Source organism: Crocodylus porosus, unplaced genomic scaffold, assembly GCF_001723895.1.
Source record: "Crocodylus porosus isolate Cpor-Errol unplaced genomic scaffold, CroPor_comp1, whole genome shotgun sequence".
Taxonomy (NCBI): domain Eukaryota; kingdom Metazoa; phylum Chordata; order Crocodylia; family Crocodylidae; genus Crocodylus; species Crocodylus porosus.
In genome coordinates this window covers 70,519,983-70,540,236 of record NW_017728943.1, presented here as the reverse complement: position 1 = coordinate 70,540,236, position 20,254 = coordinate 70,519,983, and the positions used below count along the sequence as shown (strand labels likewise).

General features: G+C 44.9%; 1 protein-coding gene across 1 annotated transcript in view; it reads right to left on the bottom strand.

Annotated features, from left to right (window-relative positions):
* DNAH14 (dynein axonemal heavy chain 14) overlaps positions 1-20,254 on the bottom strand; it is a gene marked incomplete at its 5' end in the record, with an annotated part of 314,106 nt that overhangs the window by 197,709 nt on the left and 96,143 nt on the right. The window contains 2 exons of the mRNA XM_019548582.1: positions 14,465-14,544; positions 15,350-15,536. Of these exons, the coding sequence (XP_019404127.1) occupies positions 14,465-14,544; positions 15,350-15,536 (267 nt within the window). The remainder of the gene's footprint in view (positions 1-14,464; positions 14,545-15,349; positions 15,537-20,254) is intronic.

Here is a 20,254-nt window from a genome sequence, read left to right as displayed (position 1 = left end):
TTGCTTTGTCTATTCTCAGAAATGGACTCAATGCTCATTTTTTATGCAGGGCAATATTTACTACAATTTTTCTATTATAGCTCTATTTAGCTTTGACAATAGATTTGTCTCATGTACCTTGAATAAGGCATATACTTCTGATGACAACTCATCATTGCAAAACCCATCAAATTTAAACTTTGTTGGTTTAAACCTCCAACAGTGTCTTAACTTTGCAACCTTTAATTTTACATCCTGACTGCATGGAATATCTATCCTTCTTTAAGAACTCACATAACTCCAATCTTCTTGTACTTAGCTTTCCTACATTCCACTCACTAGCTTCTTCAGCTGTAGTTTTGGAAAATTTCAGAGTGCCCTTTCCAAGTTGTAACAGTCAGGCTATATTGTATGTCACTTACAAGGAATGACCTAACCTTCTGAGATACACTACTACAGAAACCTACAGTTTATAGGAGCATATCACTTATAGCAGTGTTACAAGTCAGCTGCCCAGGCACAGCACTCTTGGTCTGAAATGAGAGTTTTCTTTTTCCTAGTTGAATGTTTTCCAAGGCTAAATAGTCCCATTTTGAGGTTAAGAAAGTAACTTAAACTTTCCCTTGCACAGGCAGAGATACAGTCAGTGAACTTAATTAGGATTTTTTCATGTCTAAATTCTGATATTGAGCCACATGTTTACTCTGCTACAGCACAGGATACTTACAATAAAATTCATTTTCATTTAGCACAACTTCTTTTTGGCCCTTGCAGAATGTCTCAGAGGCTGAGATATTTGATGCTGTGTGCTGAAATAATGACTAAACATATTCACTAACAACAACATAATAATCCCAAAGTGTTTATATGTCCTCTTTCCATTGCAATTAATTGGTTAGGGCAGTAGTTTTCAACTTATAGCCCACAGACTCCTGAGGGTCTGCAGACTGTGTTTAGGGCATCTATAAAAGATGACTAGGATCAATCAGCAGTATGTGAATACCCATACTTACAATTCAAAGGGGCCTGCACTTCCATTCAACATTTCCAAATGAAAAAAGGTTGATGTATTTGTGTGTTTGTATGTATGCTGGGGACAAAGCTACATTGTGCAATGCTGCAAAGATTCCAGGTAATGTACACCCATGAAACAGCTCTGGATCTTGTCTACAACAGGCTCAATGGTTGTGTACATTAGGCCTGTGTGAAGTGGCAAGTATTTGATTGGGATTCAGATTCGGGCAATTCAGAGGGACAGTTATTTGATTTGGTGATGTGAATCACTGTCCCGATTTGATTTGGCTGAATTGGATCCAAAGATTTGGTGCCGATTCAGAGATCTGGCCATAAACTAAACAGGCAGCAGTCTCGACCACACTGGACACAGCTGCCTCCAGCTGGCAAATCTGTTGTGGTGGGTGCAGGGGGGAGGGGATGGGCATGGGGGGGCAGATCAATGCCCCCACAGCGAGGGAGGGATTGGAGCTGAGACAAGCTGCTCAGCCGGGGCAGGAGGGTGTGGGACTTAGGGAGGGGGACTTCTGCCACTGCATGCTGCTGGTCCAGGAGGGTATGAGACTGGGCGTGTGCATGGGGAGGGCTGGGCCAGCCATTGTTTCAGACAGGCAACAGAAGGCATTGGGAGTGGGGGCTCTGCCTTGCCACAGCTTGTCCAGCTGGAGTGGAGTCCAGGATGTGGGTGCAGCAGCACTGGGAGTGTGGGCTTTGCCCTGTTGCTGGTTGCCCAGCTGGGGGGTGGGGAAGGGGGTGTGTGTGATGCAGGCATGGCTTGCTCCGGGTGGAAGGTGCTAGGATCAGGGGCAATGCCCTCTCACTGCTTACCCAGATGGGGCAGAGAGGCATGGGATGGTGCCGCTGCACTGCCTCAGACAAGCAGTGTGCAGCAGCGGAAGTCACTCCAGCCTTCCCATGCCTCCTGCATAAGCTGTGGCTTCGCCCTTCTGTGCCCTGGCTGGGTGAGCAGTGGCAGGGCATGGGGGTGGGCGCATGCACCCAGATCAGGGAGGAGACGGCAGCAGGGGCTATGGTGAACTTTAGGGTGGCTGAAGCCCCCCCATAACCCCCACTCCACTGTGCTCTGTGGGGTGGGTGGATCCAGAGCTACACTCTGGGCTGCTGCTGGGGCTAGCTGCCTGGAGCACAGCCCTGGCTCCACCCGCCTTGCAGAGCAGAGTCTGGCAGTAGGCAACTGGGATTAGCCTCCCAGACCACATCCTGGCCCACTCTGCCCTGTGCAGATCTAGGGGCACACACCTGCTCCCATGCCCACCAGCAGCGGTGTGCAGTGGTGGAAATCCCTCTCCTCAACTCCCATGCCCTCCCCCACCCAGGCTGGGCACCTTGTCCCAGCCCCAGCCCCAGCCCCAATCCCTACCTCACTGTGGGGGTGTTGATCTTCCCACCCCCCATGGCCCTTCCCTCCCACCTCCACCCACAACAGACTTACCAGCTGGAGGCATCTGTGTCCAGTGCCATCGAGGACTGCTGCCTGTATAGTCTATGCCCAAATCTCTGAATCAGTGCTGAATCTCTACAAATTGATTCAGAGGCTTCTAATTTGATTTGGAGTTTTTAATGGGTCTCCCGATTCGATTCATATTCAGAAATTTGGCTGCTGAATCGGGCCAAATCTCTTCTGAATCAAATCAGCTACCGAAGCTTCACACAGCCCTAGTGTATATTATGCTGGGGCCTATGGAGCAGCCATAGAAAGGTAAGATTAAAGAGCCACTTTTGACCCTTCTTTTCCTGGACTGTGAATTGTGTGTTGTATTTCTAATGAATGCAGATTTTTAATCACTGCATTCTCATGCAGTGGTTGAATATAGTGAGTTTTTTTAACATTTTTGTGAGAAAAGTTCAAAGGCAACTTTAATAATTTTCATATTCCTTTACAGTCTATCAGCTCCCTGGAAGCTTAAAATTAAAAAGGTATAAACCCCTCCAAAATTCTACATTGCAAGTTTGTTGATCTATAAGTCTGCTATGTATTTGCTCATGTGTGTTGAACAGATGGCACTGATTTATTTTCAACTGAAGTAAGGCAGCAAAACATTTTTCAGAAAGAAATCTGTGAAGTCCATGTCTTTAAGTAAAAATAGTATGTCAAATTGTTACATTTACATACCAGATTAAACATTCTTTTAAAGTATAAGTGTAAATTAGCATCACTGAATTTCAGGTTGAACATATTTATAATACAAAATTTTAAAAAAGACAATGGGCTAAAATAATTGTTTAAATATAGAACATTAATTACAGCAGTCATTTTCTTTCTTGCTACAAGAAGAAAATGCAAATTAATTTCCTGTAAAAGTTTATCAACTATAAAGCAGAGACAAATCAAATCAAATTTGTGATAATCCTTAATGCTAACAAAGTTTCCTTTTAGAACTAAAGATGACATGTCACTTCTCTTAAAAGATAATGTCAGTTGAATATTATATTGTCACAAGATAATAGTTTTCTCCTGATAGATAAATGTCTGTGCTAAGTTGTGGCACTGATTTAAAAAATACCATCAAGGCAAGCTAGAGATGTCAGTTTTCAGAGCAAGAAAAGTTTGCCCTTTAGCAATGTTGTTTTACGATGGCATTATTTCCACTCTACCAGATAACACAGATGTTATTTTTCTGAGCATAAAACACACCCTAATCCCTAGAAACCTTGGGAACCCATCAGTCCAGATCAAGCTGCAGTATCTGATTATATTCCTTCACAGAAAATGATGAGGTGGGAAGACCTGCCTTTCCTGACTGATTGGCCTGCAAGATGAAGCAAAAAAGCATAGCAAACAGTTTCATTTTAGGAACTTCCAGTGCTGTTAGGTAACAGGGAAAAGTGGCCAGAGGCATAGCAGTGCAGCTCAGTACCTGGGGTGACATAATCTGCCACTGCTCTGGCAATGGCGGCTTTTTTCACCCCATCCCCAAAGGCAGCACCAAGGGATGCTGCCCTGGCCAATCTTCTCCTGCCCTTCAGTTATACTACTGCCAGCACCTGCTTTGATGCCATATCGCCTTCTATCTACTACCATGCCATAAAGTCCCTGTGGTGCCTAACAAATAGACAGCATGAGGGTTAATTTGGAAAAGCAGGCAATGGCAGCTTCACCACTGACCACTGGCAAACATTAAGTGACATGTGTATCAGGGGAAAGGAAGAGAGAGATGTAGCTTAATTTTCAATTTTTATTAGTACTACCTGTATTACCAAAACTTAAGTGGCCCTCCAGCTGAAATAACTGCTCGCTCCTGAGCTAGATGGTAGCAGCCACTTAAAAAAGCTGGAGAAAGAGGATACAACCCACTATATTGTGATTTGAATCCCATTGATATGTTTTTCTAGCTGCCCTTAGTAATTATATCTGGCAGCATAGAAGTAAATAGTTTCATAGTTGGTAGGGTTGGAAGGGACTTAAGCAGATCATCAAAACTGACCCCCTGCCATGGGCAGGAAAGAATGCTGGGGTCAGACAACCCTAGCTAGGTGGTTATCTAGCCTTCTTTTGAAGACCCCAGGGTAGGAGCCAGCACCACTTCCCTTGGAAGTTGGTTCCAGATTCTAGCCACCCTGACTCTGAAGTGGTGCTTCATGATATCTAGCCTGAACCTCTCAGTCAACTTGTGGTTGTTATTCCTAGTTACTCCTGGTAGTGCTTGGAGGAACAGGGACTCTCCCGATCCCCACTGATCCCCCTGGTAAGTTTATAGATGGCCACCAGATCTCCTCTAAGCATTCTCTTGTGGAGGCTAAATAGGTTCCGGTCCCGTAGCCTCTCTTCATAGGGCCTGCCCTGCTGCCCTCTGGACCATGTGAGTGGCCCTCCTTTGGACCCTCTCAATGCCGGCCACATCCCTCCTGAAATGCAACGCCCAGAACTGGACACAGTACTCCAACTGCAGCCTGACCAATGTCGCATAGAGGGGGAGGATCACCTCCTTGGACCTGCTTGTGATGCATTTGTGGATGCATGGCAAGGTGCGGTTAGCCTTACTGACTGCATCCTCGCATTGGCAGTCCATGTTCATCTTGGAATCAATAATGACTCCAAGATCCCTTTCTGCCTCTGTGCTAATGAGAAGGGAGTTCCCCAGCCTATAGGTATGCTGCTGGTTCTTCCTCCCCAGGTGCAGTACCCTGTATTTGTCATTCCTGAATCCCTTCCTATTCTCATCTGCCCACCCCTGTAACCTGTCCAGATCTAGTTGTAGCTTGTCCCTTCCTTCTAGTGTGCCCACCTCTCCCCACATCCTAGTGTCATCCGTGAATTTGAACAAGGTGCTTTTCACCCCCTTGTCCAAGTCCCTGATGAAGATGGTGAACAGTGCGGGACTGAGGTCTGAGCCCTGGGGGACCCCCTGCTCACATCCTGTCAGGTTGAAAATGACCCATCCACCACCACTCTCTGGGTGCGGCCTTCCAGCCAATTTGCGACCCGTCTCACTGTGTAGGCATCGACGCCACAATTGCCTAGTTTTTTGATGAGAATGGGGTGAAGGCCTTCCTAAAGTGCCGAAGGCCCTCCTAAAGTCCAAAAAGACTACGTCCACCATGACACCTGCATCTAAGGATTTTGTGACCTGGTCATAGAAGGCCATCAGGTTGGTCTGACAGGCCCTGCCCCTACTGAACCCATGCTGGTTGCCCCTAAGCATAATCTCTCCTCCTGGTCCCTCGCAGATGTGCTCCTGGAAAATTCTCTCAACGAGCTTCCCCAGAACCAAGGTAAGACTAACGGGCCTACAGTTTCCCAGGTCCTCCTTCCTCCCCTTTTTGAAAATGGGGACCACATTGGCTCTTTTCCAGTCTTCTGGCACCTGGCCAGAGCACCATGAGTGCTCATAAAGCTGTGCCAGTGGTCCCGCAATGACCTCTGCCAATTCCCTCAACGCCCTGGGATGGAGATCATCTGGACCTGCTGATTTGAACACGTCCAGCCCCTCCAGAATTTCCCTAACTAGGTCCTCTTTGACCCTAGTCCTGGCTGTCCCTTTCCTGAATCCATCCAGAAACCTGGTGGGGTGGATATCCCGATCCCTGCTCAGAAAAATGGAGGCAAAGAATTTGTTAAAGAGGTCAGCTTTATCATCTGGTGCAACCACCAGATTGCCAAGCATGTCCTGCAGAGACCCCACGTTACCCCGTGCTTTCTTTTTACTCCCTATGTATTTAAAAAAGGACTTTTTAAATCTTTGATCCTGGTTGCTAGTCCTAGTTCTGTCTTCGCCTTAGCCTTCCTAACAGCCCCCCTACAGTCTCAAGCAATGGAGGTATAATCCTTCTTGGTTATGGCTCCTCCCTTCCATTGGGTGTATGCCTCCTTTTTAGTTTTCAGACGTTCCTGAATGCCTTTGTTGAGCCATGCAGGCTTCTGAGCACTTTTGTCCCCTTTGACTCGTGTTGGAACTGTCACCCTTTGGGCTTAGAGGATCGTCTCCTTAAGGAACAACCACTCATCTTGGACTCCCAACCCCCCTACCCTCTAGGACTTCAGTGCCTTCCTGACTAATCTCCTTAACTCATTGAAATCGGCCCTCCTGAACCCAAGGGCTGCTGCCTTGCTGCAGGCCTTTGACACCCTGTGCTGGATGATGAATTCCAGGAGGCAATGATCACTATTGCCCAAGTGGTCGAGAACCCACAGTCCCCCCACCAGGTCATTGCCTGTGGCCAGGACCAACTCCAGCAAGGGAGGTTGTGCACCTCCTGGGTTAGGTCGAGGTCCCGTATCTCAGGTAGGAACCTACGTGAGCAGTCAGACCTGGCTGACTACTCCCTCTCAGCAGACAAATGTTTAGTTTGGCATTTTTAAATGTGCTCTCTGATTGGCTTATGTGCTATATTTACTAGGGCTGTGTGAAATTTCGCTGGCTGTTTTGATTTGACACTGTTTCAACTCATTTTGAGCTCAAAACAGTGACATGGAATTGAAATGAAGGGCTTTGAAATAGCCTCAAAACAAAACAAGGTTAGTCAAAGCGTTTCAAAAGTTTCAAAATGTTTTGAGTTTTGAAGTCAGCAGTGAGGTGGTGGGAGATGGGAGAACCATTGCTGCGCTCCCAGCAGCAGCCAGGAGTGCAGCCCTGGCTCTCTCTATCTCCCACCAGCGGGCTGCAGGGAGCTGATCAAGCACTGCGATTGGCCTGGGGAAAGGAACTGACTTCCCATCCCCAGACCGATCTAGCACTGGGGAGGGGAACTGAGCAATCGGGCTCAGTTCCCTTCCCCAGTCGAAGGCGGCAGCACCAGCTTCCCTCCCTCATCTAGCAGGCAGATTGGGGGCCCACAGCCCCAATCCACCTGCCAGATGAGAGGCTGTTTCAAATTTCCTCATTATAGGTAATGGGTGAAACATCAAAACAGCATCAGAACAGCCTCACTGTTTCAACAAAGCAAAACAGAATAGCTGTTTCGAATCTAAATTAAATCTGAAACAAAATGCTGTTCCATGGAACCCTCAAAACTCAAGTCAAAACAGCACGGTACCATTTCACACAGTCCTAATATTTACCCTCCTGAACTTGAATCAGAGGATGAACACACTGAGCAAGTCCAGAACTGAGCATCTCCTTCTTCACTGGGTTCAGAAAATAATGCAAGTAGAATCCCTTCCCTTTGGATTCAAAAGAAAATTTCTATTGCTCTAATACTTAGAGTTGAGGCCATTTCTTGCTGCAAGAATTTGTCATGAAGGAAGGAGAAGGAGATGGGTATGCATGGAATCTCCAACTTGTATGTTCTCTAAGATGCAGAGGGTCTCTAGTGATATGGTTCCAAGCCTGAAGAAAAGAGAGTTATTTCTTTAAATACTGTAAAGAGCTCATGACCAAAATATGAAACTTATGCCTCAAGGTGAGAAACAAACAGCCTCTTTCACTGGAACCTTTGTTTCTCCTTGAGGGTTCTGATGGGGTAGCTGGGAGAAGATGAGCCGCTTCTGTCCAAAGAAAGTTGAAGGTCTGGCTTAATTTCTGAAAAGTGACAGTCATTTCATTTTCTTGTTCTGTGGTTTTGATTGTGGGGGGAGGAGGTGTCTTGGTTTTCCAGACCATTCATGGACAGCAGGTACTAGCAAGGATCCTGGGAGTCAATGTTAAAAGTATTGATGCCAGGTTAGGGTTCTTGTAGAACTAGATTTCTTTTTTGAAGGACTGAACTTCAGATCTCAAAATCTATAGAAAATAAGAAGATTAGGTTCTAAGATTAATTGTTTCTGTAACTTCAGTTGATCATTTTCTCTATCATTTTGATAATGCTGCACTGCATGAATGCTGTTGAATGACTCTTGAAGAAGGAAGATGACCTAGTCCTAAATATTAAGGGTGTGCAAAACGGGCCCTATTCGATTCAGATTTGGCCTGAATCAGGGACAGTGATTCAATTCATTGATTCAGATTACTGTCCTTGATTCGATTCAGCAGAATCTGAAGATTCAATGCCGATTCGGAGATTCAGACATAGAAACAGCTTTAAATTTTTTTTTTCATGAGGTGCGGCTCGTGAATGCTGCAATGGTAGGGCAGATGGAGCGCCCCACAGGATTGGCCGCAGGGGGACCCCAGGTGCCCCTCTAGATCCAGGAGGCACCAGTAGCTGACCAGGGCAGTGCATGGGGGGGCCCCCCACATGCTCCCTGGCATACCTGGAAGTGGACCAGAAGTGCTTCTGATCCACTTCCAGGTCTGCTGCCAAGCATTCTGGGGACCTCCCCACACTCCTGTGGGATGCTCCATCTGCCCCACCATTGCAGCATTCGCAAGCTGACTGCTAGCCTGAGGTATGTAGAAAAAACATTTAAAGCTGTGTTTATGTCCAAATCTCTGAATCTTTCCAAATTGATTCAAAGGGTTCCAATTTGATTCGGAGATATTAAGGGATCTCCTGATTCAATTTGGATTTAGAGTTTGGCCACTGAATCGGGACAAATCTCTGCCAAATAGAATCAGTGACTGAAGCTTTGCACAGCCATACTAAATATGCATTTTGACAGTCTTTGAAGAAAGGTTTTTTTTCTGAGAAACCTGTTTTTCCTGCCGATTTCATGCCAAAAGGGGAGCATGACAGATCACTGTTACTTTTCAAGTAGAAAGCCATAGTTTGCCTAGTTACTGGATATCTGTGCCCTTTGTATCAATAATGGTAATTCCTTCAACTCTGATACACCAATGGCATAGGTGCAGAATTATTATCAATCTGTTAAATAACAGAGCAATTCTTCTGTTGCTAAGAACTCAGAAAGGCCACAACAGGTCAGACTGGTTTTAACACTATGGATTCCTGTTTGAAATCCCTATGTTTATCTTGTGAATCATGTTTTCATAGCTATAATGCTAACACCATGTGGCACCTTGTAGCAGCCTTGGAAGGATCTCATGGCACCCTGGCTGAGAATCACTAGATGAGGTGAAAAAACTGTAAGGTTGTCATATAACTATTTGGATCATCATGCTCAACAAGTAGCTATCAATGACTCAAGGTCTAGTTTGGAGGAGGTATCAAGTGGGGTTTCCCAGGGGTCTGTCCTGGGTCTAGTATTGTTCAATATCTTCATTAATGATTTGGATGATAGGATTGGAGCGTATGCTTATCAAATTTGTGGATCACATTAGGCTGTGGGGGAGTTGTAGACACTTGGAAGGGTAGTGCTAGGATACAGATCGAGTAGAATAGACTGGAGAAATGTCCCACACAATCAGATGAGATTCAACCAGGGCAAGTGCAAACTCAGGCACATAGGATGAAGTAACTGCAAGCACAAATATGGACTGGGGAATCACCATAGGCAGAGGGAGAAAATATTATTTGGGTGGGGGAGTGAGTAGAACTTAAAAGATACTTCTACTGTGCTGCTACACAGACACCACCCAGCATGTAAGTCTGTGGAGGGGAAGGGTCGTGGCAGGGCAGACAAAGGCCCCCACAGTGAGGGAGGGAGCGAGGCAGAGGCAGAGGTTGGGGTGAGCAGCCCCAGAGCTGCTTGTGGGATGGTCAGACCCCTGGGTGGCTCATCCAGGTGCGTGTGTGTGGCCGGGGGGGTGCTCCTGGCACTGTTCATACCCTGGATTTGTGCACATGACAGAGTGGAGGCAGGCTGCTGCTGTGGGCTGGGCTCTGCACTCTGCTGCCATTGCCCCAGGAACCATGCGCTGGCTGTGCCACCTCCCCTACCTGTCCAACGATGGGAGGCACATGATGTTGCATAGCTCACAGGGCAATGACAGCAGGGTGCAGAGCCCCAGCCTGCACCAGCAGCCTACCTCCGCTCCACCGCACGCACAAATTGAGGGGGCACATGCCCCCCATGCCTCCCCTGCGGTGTGTGCAGCAGCAGGAGCCCCCCGTGCCCTTGGACGAGCTGCCCAGGGCTTTGACCATCCCATGACCCACCCCAAAGCCCCATTCACCCCAGCCCCTGCCTCTGCCCCCTCCTCCCTTGCCTTGGGTGCCTCTATCTGTCCCCCCTTTCCCTTCCCTGCACAGACTTACCTGTTAGGTGCTGTTCCACATGCTGCCAGACTGCGTTCCTGGCTGCAGGCTGTGACTACATGTCTGTGTCTGTGCGCACCCTTCTCCCCTGTTGCAGCTACCCAGAGCCTGTGCCCAGGCTGTGTTGTGGTCCTCTGCACTGCCACAGCTGCCCTGCTTGGGGGAGGAGGGGGGCGCTAAACCCCAGGGAAGGCGCTGGCCCCAGCCTTCCACCACCTACGCAAATGACTGGCTAGGCTGCTGCACTACAGAAAAGGGTCTGGGGGTTACACTAGAACATAAACTGAATATGAGCCAACAGGATGCTTGTTTCAAAAAAAGCCAACAGCATACTGAAGTGGTACTTGCAAAACAAGGGAAGAGATTCCTCCACTCTGTTCAACACCGGTGAGGCCTCATTTTGAGTACAGTATCCAGTTTTGGGCAGAGAGGTACCTAGCTGTGCTAGTTTGACACCAGTCAGAAGACAGGGCAGATATGCACCTTTATAAACTAACTAAATAAGATATATAGAGAGCATAAGCTTTCACAGACCCAAGTTCACTTCTTCATATGCTGTGAAAGGATGTGCAGAAAGCAGACTATAAAAAGGAGTGAGAAATTAGAATACAAAGACAAGGGAGGAGGGAAAAAGAGAGACTGAGGGGAAGTAGCGGTGTTAGAGAAACGCACATGATCAGCAGACCCATAGCAATAAAGTGGGTCACAAACTAATCCAGCTAATGAGATAAGAATCCACAGTCCCTGTTTAAACAGTTTTGGGCCCCAGACTTCAAAAAAGATGTGGACAGGTCGGAAAGAATCCAGTGCAGAGCAACAAAAATTATTAAAGACCTGGGAATTAAGACTTTTAAGCAAAAGCTGAAAGAACTGGGATTATTTGATCTGGAGAAGAGAAGACTGAAGGGCAATTATAGAAAAGACAAAGATAGGCTTTTCTCTGTGGCTTCTGTGGCCACAGGGGACAGGACTAGGAGCAATGAACTCAAGTTGCAGCAGAGGATATTTAGGTTGGAGAATAGGAGGAGCTTTCTGACTATGAGGGTGGTTAAGCACTGAAACACATCATCCAGAGAAGTTGTGGAATCTCCATCCTCGGAAATTTTCAAGAGCAGGTTAGACAGACACTCGGCTGGGATGTTTTTTGTTAGGAATGTTCCTGCCTTAAGCAGGGGATTGGACAAGATGACCTTGTGAGGTCCCTTCCAGCTCTATTTTCTTATGAATCTATTTTCCTAATTGCTCCTGAGAAACTGAAAAATACTTCAGAAGGATGATTTCATCTTTCTCTTTGTATCCTTGGGGAAAAATCCCCTTTTAATGGAATTCTCATGTTCTTTCCTAATTGTACCACAGTGTCACTTGCCTTTGGTGTCTCTATGCCATCTTTTGTTTCTTATAGTTATAAACTCTTATGAGTTTGTGTCTATTCCTGTTCTTTCCCATGTCAGGAAATTCCCACTCATACCCAGTTACCTCTTCAAAGAAAGGAAAGAAGGAGATTGCTGTATCAGGGTGAGAGTTGGGTTGGTAAGTACTTGATCTTTGGTTTCTGGTATACAGCATGTCTCATTGGCTTATTGGAGCTGTATAGTGCAGGGATGCACAACTGAAAATTTATTGAGGGTCACTTGCAAGATGCGCTTCTAAAGGAAGGGCTGCTGCTAATGGTAAACATGACATTGCAAACAAGAAACTGGATACACATGTAGGTGTAGGCACAGATTAATGAATCACTATGCAGGGAAATATAATTTACAGCGATGAAGAGTAATTTGATTCACTGATTTTTCAAGTCCCTTCTTGCTTCTGATGGTCTTGAAACAGCAATGGAAGAGGGGAGGAGAAAAGGATATATGCAATTAAGGAGTTACGTAAATAATCAACATGGAAATTGTAATGCTGTCAGAGGAGCATGGAAGACTGTGATACGAGACAGTCAAGATTCGGTAAGAAAGGTGAATGGAGAGGAGCTGGGTAGGTGATAAATGACAGCAACACAGTAGAGAGTTGGCTGCAATGCTGCTCAAATGTGGAAAGGAGAAGTTGAAAACAGCAGAAGTGGGGGAAACATGGCACCCCACACCCCATGTAGTTTGAGAGGACAGGCATCTGTAAGAGAGGATAGCTACAAAAGAGAGCATCAGTGGATTCTGGTTAGGAACTCTGCCTTTTTTTCTATGCACTTCAGTATTCTATGGACACTCCATGCCCACCTTTGACCATAACCCTGATACTTATTATACTACCACTGAAAAAAGAAGAGGGTTGGTTCTGTGATCACATCAGTTAGCAGAGAGAATGTAATTAAGGAACTATAAGAGTGGGAGGAACATTCATAAAGGCCTATGGAATGTGGGGCTCAATGAAATGTACACTGCCAACTATTACTAGGCATGCATCTGCTAAAAAGGGACATTTTAGAAGCAATATCAAAATGGGTATTTTTACTCAAATAGCAGATTCATAAAACTATTCATTTTCTGTTCCAATTTCATCTGTTCGGAACAATGACTCAGTTCTAACTCCATATGTGTTTTATTTGCCATAAAGCTGACAATCTGTAATATAGAAACAAAATGTATAAACAATGATTCATAAGTTTAACATTTGATAATAACACATTTACATATATAGATAGTTACTACTAGTGAAACTACATTAAAAATGCTAAACTTATATGGCCAGCCAAACCCAATTGGGTTACTGTACTTAAATGACAGAAATTTAGGGAACTTCAGTAATGGAGATAGAAGGGAGTGGTGGAGCATTCTGTCACGGAGGTGGTAACAGAGATTTGAACAGGAATAGAAGAGAGCAGTTGGGAGCACAGGATGTTGAAAATTTGAGTCAGAAAGAGTAGCAGCTGAGAGAGCGGGTATATAACTGAGAGTTTTGAACTAGCTGAGAAATTAGCAGTTGGGAGTGGGAGAATATTGGAAAGTTTAAGCAAAGGAATTAAAGCAGTAGTTTAGGCAGGGAGGGAAGACTAGAACATTTCTGGAAAAATACTTATGTACAATTTAATTTATAGTAGAAGATGCATGGGAAATGGTTTCAGGGATCAATTTTATAGCTGTGTTGGTTTGGGGGAAAAAAAGATACGCAGAGCTCTTGGATAAAAAATACTGCCTTTGATCAAAGAGCTTTGTGTATCTCTGGAAAATGGTTTATATAGGAATATGTATCCACATTGAAATTCTCACCTAGGCATGAGAACTTCAGGGGAGACGTATTTGTGGTTGACCCAGTTGTTTGTAATAAAGTTATATCATGAAGAAACGTGACCCTTTATATCCCCACCATAATTCACAAAAAAAAAAAGTAAACCACATCAGATAACGACTGTTTTGGGATATCTCATTTTCTTTCCTTAGAAGCAACACATCAAAATCTCATTATTAGGCCAAAACTATCAGTGTTGTGTACTCCTAGAAACTATCAAAGTGTTCATTAATGTGCTGAGAGTGTTTAGCAGCCCATTGCACTGGAACCTTACTATTAATGATCCATGTATGTGAAACACAGAGGAATACATCTTCACTAAGGCTTTCTATGTCAACATGCAGTATGAAAATGTTCCAGTGCATCTTTGTAATTGCTCATAAACAACACATGTGCCAGCTTAATGTTTTAACATATGAGCTTAATCTTGGCCTTCCAGGTTTCAGAATTGGAATCTTCCGTGGAATGGCTACTGAGGTATTTAATAATGAGAATGTTTCACACATTTTAAAAACCATTTTACCTCACTATTTTATTTAGGATAATAAAAGAGATTCCCTTAATTCCTCAGCTTCTATCTTGTGATGAGACATGATAACATCCATTAGGCTGGGATATCAATATATAAGTCAAGATCTTTGATAAAGATTTCTGTCTCAACATCTTAATTTGATATGAGTTTTGCTTAATAAGGTACCAGAATACTGACCTAATTTTTAATTATATAGCATGGAAACAGGGTCTTACTTACTCTGTTTTTAATTCTTTTTTCTTCTCTCCAGCCCTCAGTAACACTGTCTTTATGGCTCTCATACCGAAATCATAATGATCCTAGCAAACACAAAATATAATTATGCATAATACATGTAAACATTTCTTAGACACACTTTACTGTTTTTATAAGGAACTGATCAGATGAAAATGAAGGCAAAATTTGACTCTCATACTGCATGCTTACCAACTATAAACTATTACTACATATGCAGAAAAAAATAATCAAAATAGTTAGCAATAGAAAAAATATATCCTAGTAGTAAACTTGTGATACAAACAATGGGAAGCTCAGAAAAGTGAACAGTAACATTATCCTATGCCCTGAACAATTTATGTTTTAGTGACATGTTTTACCTTTTATTGTAAACCCCCCTGACCCTTTTTTTGGGAAGGACAACATATACGTCTAATAAATAAATGCCTTTGCTAGCGAATTTTAATACTGCATCACACCAATTCGAGACTTCCTGATCAAAAATCAGGTAATTCACATTATGAAATAACCTCCTGAAAAAACTATTTTCATTATTAAATATTTAGTTGCTAAAGGGGAATAAAATCTGAAGAAAAATGGACCTTGTTTATATGAATTAATATTTTTACTTACAAAATAAAATTTGTTAAAAATAATTATTGCCTAAGCATAGACTTTATATGCAAAGGCTATGGTATTACAGTTTTTTAAACCTACTTAATATTAACATATTTCCTTAAGATATTTGCTTTTAAATTGCTACAACATAACTTATAGATGCATTACTAGTGAATTCCACATGTGTTCTGGGGGTCTGTGCAAACACACATTCACATGCTAGGTATGTTCTATAATATACAAAGCATACTTCTGAAAAGGATATTTTACCTGTTGTGACAACTGATTGCTAGCTAATTGGTAAAGCTTGACTAGTTTCCCAGACAATGATTGAGCTGATTTGAAACCTCCTGAAAATAACATTACTTCAGCAATGAGTTGATAGTCTGGTACCATCATTGAGACAGGCCGAAACAGAGATTTTAAATTGTCTGGGAGTTCTACACGACCTTTGTATCTGTAATAAAACAAATGACCCATAAATCAAGCCAACAAAAATTCTCCCTCTATTAAGCATGTGGGAGTTAGAATACCATAACAGTAAAAGTACAGCATGTTATACAGCATATTAAACCAGATACATCCTTTAATTACAGTGTATTCCATTTAACTGCATAGCCTTGGACTGAAAAATAGTTGGTAATTACACAGAACTTTCACTGCTGTTGTGTAAGCAGTCCCCAAATGGATCAGCTTCCCTCATTTTCAAGACTTATATTCAGTTTGGGAGCTGCTTGTTAGAAACCTTGAAAATGAAGCCTTCACTGTTTCTGGCACAATTGAACAGAATGACAGTTAGTTACAAAGTAGACTGGTGCTGAAAGACAGTATGTACTTAAGCGTTTTATACACTTAGCGCTGGTATACAGATTACAACATTTTGTTACAAAGTAAGCAACAAGCAAAATATATGGTTTTTTTCCCCTCATTCACTTAAGTAAATTAGACACTTGCCTGCTATATAAGTACGTTACACTGTGTATAGAAATATATCTGTATCTCTCTAGATCTACAGATACCACATACATGGTTTTCCATGTGGAAAACCAGTTACCATGAGGTTAATAACTGAGTTTTCCTTCTTAAACTGATTGTCTATCTGTCTTCCACTTCTGGTGACTTACAAGCAGTAACTCAGTCCTGGAAGTTCATGGTTAGAGCCTACTGAAATAATAACTGCAGAAAGGCACCTTCAAAGCAGGGTTGAGGCTCAGAGGTCTCTACCAAAGAGCAGTACTAAGAGAGCATGTTAACTCAGTTCCCAATAAAAGCTTTGCATATCTGTGAAACTAAGACAGCTCATGGAAATGAAGCAGAGACTCTGTAGGCTCCGGTCAAAAGAGAACTAAACTGTCTTGATGCTCATGACATAGCATGCTTTAGTAGTCCAAGATATAGCTCAACAGCTCACATGGAGATAGGTCACTCTTTTATCCCATTAGCAAACATTAGGAACAGTCTAGCAATGAGGCCACCAGTGTATTAGCAGTGGGTTGAAATAATGCAGCTTGTTCTGAGGTAGGCAAGGGCTTCCAACCCACCTGCTGACACTTCTCTCTGTTGCCGAAGTGCTGAAGAAGTCCATGTGATCTGCCATAGAATCTCCCTGCCACCAATACTCAGGCTTCATGGGCTGGACGAAATCTCTTGTTGTGCCAAGTTAAGCCCACGGGCTATAATTTGAAGGCCTAGAAGAACTTGTTCTGGCTTTGTACTGTAGAGGTAGCATGAAAGGCATTCCCCAGCCAGCAGCAAAAGCCAAGCAGTCCAGGGGAGGGGAGAAGGGGTCGCAAAAGGGATGAAAAAGAGAGAGCTTTGGGATGGGTATTTGTTCCTCCAGGTGGGCAAACTGGGCTGTGGTGGGTTTGAAGTACCTGGGATCTGCCTTGGCAGATGGCCCTTGTACTGGGTAGGGGAGGAGCTGTTTGGTCCTCCATGCATGTGCTCTCTCCCCTTGCCCCCAGTGCCCCAGTTTTCCTACCTGGAGAAGTAAACAACCCCTCCCCTATCCAGTGCCAGGGCTATCTGCTAAGGCAGCCCCCAACTGCCCACAACCCCCACATTTACTTTCCCACCTGGAGGTGCAAATAGCCCTTCCCCTACTCATCCCCAGGCTCTCTCCTCCCCCTACCACTTTTGTTACCCTTTCCACCCGCCCCTGGTCTGCTAGGCTTTTGCTGCTGGCTAGGAAATACTTTCCCTAGCCTGCAACAGACATCAAACAGACAGCCCCCTTATCTGGGCAAAAAAAGGTGCCCCCGCCATGATTGGGCCACAATATTAGTGAGCTGGGCTTGTGATTTAAAGTAGAACCTATTCATAGGCAGTTTCTGAATTTCCCTGCTTTTTAGTAGTGTTCTCTAGCCTAAGAAAGGCAGGAGTAAAACAGTACAATAAAGATAATAATCATCTGCAGTCCCTTGTTATAAATATAATAGTTATACAGATAATAGATTTTTAAAAAGCAGACTTTAACAGGGTATCTTGGGGAGATAAAAACGGATAAAGGAGTGCAGGACACCTGGTAGTTACAGAAAGAGACTATGTTAAAGGCACAATGACAAACAATCCCTATGCTATCCCTAATGCATTGTGGCTGCATTAGTGACTTCTGAAGGATCAGAAAATCAAAAAAAAGGAGAGTCATATAAAATCTGCAAATAAGGGCATATCATTAAGAATGAATATAAAGTAATAGCACAAGCCCACTGGGATAAAACTCAGAAAAGCTAAGGCACAACATGATGAAAAACAAGAAAGGGACTCTAACACGGCAGGTTGTCCCTTTAAGGAGGAAAAGTCAGCCCTGTTAAGACACATTATAATTCACAAAATACAAAGAAAAGTACAGATTCATTATGTAATGGGGAATGAATGTAAATAATGGATCATATAAAGGAAGCTCAGGTATTCAATGTTTTGTTTCTTTCAGTATTCATAAGAAAAGGTTGATTCTGACTGTGTGTGTGTGTGTGTGTGTGTGTGTGTGTGTCTGTGTGTGTGTGTGTGTGACTAGTCCAACATGATTAGTACAGCTGTGCAAAACAGCACCATTCCGTTTCACCTTGACTTTTGAGATTTCAAGGGAACAGCATTCCGTTCCTAATTTCATTTAGATTTGAAACAGTTGTTCCGTTTTCTTCATCAAAATAGCGAGGCTGTTTTGACATTTCATTAGATCAGGCTGGGGAAAGGAAGTCAGCCCAGCTGGGCTGACTCCTCACCCCCAGCCTGATCACAGCCTCAGTTCCCTTCCCCTGTGCTATTATCGGCTTCCTGCAGCTTTGCGGTGGGAGACAGAGAGAGCCAGAGCTGCACTCCTGGCTGCTGCTGGGAGCACAGCCCTGGTTCTCCCTTATCTCTCACCACCTCGCTGCTGGCTGCTTCAAAACTCGAAACGTTTCGACTAGCCTCGTTTTTTGTTTCGAGACTGTTTCAAAGCCCTTCAATTTGACTCAATTTCACTGTTTCAAGCTCAAAATAAGTTGAAACAGTGTTGAATCGAAACAGCTGGTGAAATTTTGCACAGCCGTAATGATTATCTGATGTTAAACGAGTGCAGATTTATTTTTGCACAATTTTTATTAGGGGTGTACAAAGCTTTGCCAGCTGTTTCGTTTTGAGGCTGTTTTGACTCATTTTGAGCTTGAAACAGTGACATTAAAATGAAACGAAGGGCTTTGAAACCAGTCCTGAAACAAAACAAAGCCAATTTAAATGTTTTGAAAGTTTTGAAATGTTTTGAATTTCGAAGCAGCCAGCCAGGTGGTGGGAAGCAGGGGAGAGGCAGGGCTGTACTCTGAGCAGCTCCACAGTCCCATGTGGTTCAGCCTGGTGGGGAGCGCAGCCCTGGCCTGCCTCCTGTCACTGAGTTAAATTCTGTGGGGCTGGTGGAGCCAATTGGAGCACAGCACCAGCTCTGCCTGCCTCCCACAGCCAGGCTGTGCTCCGATCCTGGTGTGGGGGAGAAGTGCCTTCCACCACCAGGCTTAGCTCCCAGTGCTGGGGAACTAAGCCTGGTGGTGGGGGAAGCAGAGCGGAGGGCTGGGCTGCGCTCTGCCTCCCACCAATGGGCTCAGCTCCATTGAGGTGCACTGGGTGCATGCTGCGCCCAGTGCTGGGGTCCCAGGCAGCAGTGGCAGCCTCCCACCCACACACCTGAGAGGGCTGCGGGGCTCTGTTGGACTCCTCCTGCGGGGTGTGGGCCCCGATCTGACAGCCAGATGACAGAAGGCTGCTCCTGCTGCCTGGGACCGATGCTGGGCACAGCCCACACTCAGCGCCAGGAAGACTGGTGCTGCCACTGGCCCCAGGTGGCAGACACAGTCTCCTATGAGCCATCAGGTAAGTTGGGGCCTGCACCCCCAGGAGGAGACCAGTAGAGGCTCCACAGCCCTCCCAGGGGGTGTGGGTGAGCCCCCAATCTGCCTACTGGATGACAGGAGGCTGGTTCTGCCACCTGGGGCCAGCAGCAGCAGCAATCTTCCCAGCACTGGGTACGGGCTGCTCCCAGCACCAGTCCCAGGTGGCAGCAACAGCCTCCTGTCATCCAGCAGCCACACAGGGGGCCCACACCCTCAGCAGGAGTCTGGGGCAGCCCCCACAGCCCTCCCAGGGGAATGGGCAAGCCCCCAATCTGCCTGCTGGATGACAGGAGGCTGGTGCTACTGGCTGGAACCTGAGCGCAGCCCATGCTGGGAAGATGGGTCTTGCTGCTGGCCCCAGTCAGCAGCAGCAGCCTTTTGTCACCTGGCAGGCAGACCCAGGAGGGCTGCGGAGGCTCTGCTGGACTCCCCTGGGGGGTGTGGGCCCCTGATCTGCCTGCTGGATCACAGGACATTGGACTGCTCCCCAGTTCCTGCTTATCAACAGCTTGAGGTGCAGTTTCCTAGAAAACTGTGTACCAACTCCTTGAAACTCGACAGGATTCATGCCCTCAGAAGGTGCTACCATTCCTGCAAGATTCATCTGAACCAGGCAAGAAATGACAAAGTTATAGGCTGTTTCGTGCTTCCCCATTATAGCCTATGGGCAAAACATTGAAACAGTGTTGAAACAGCAAAACAGTTTCAACTAAATGAAATGGAACAATGCTTTGGAAATGAAATGAAACTCAAAACAAAATGCTGTTCCATCAAAGTGTTGAAATGGAAGTTGAAGCAGGATACTGCTGTT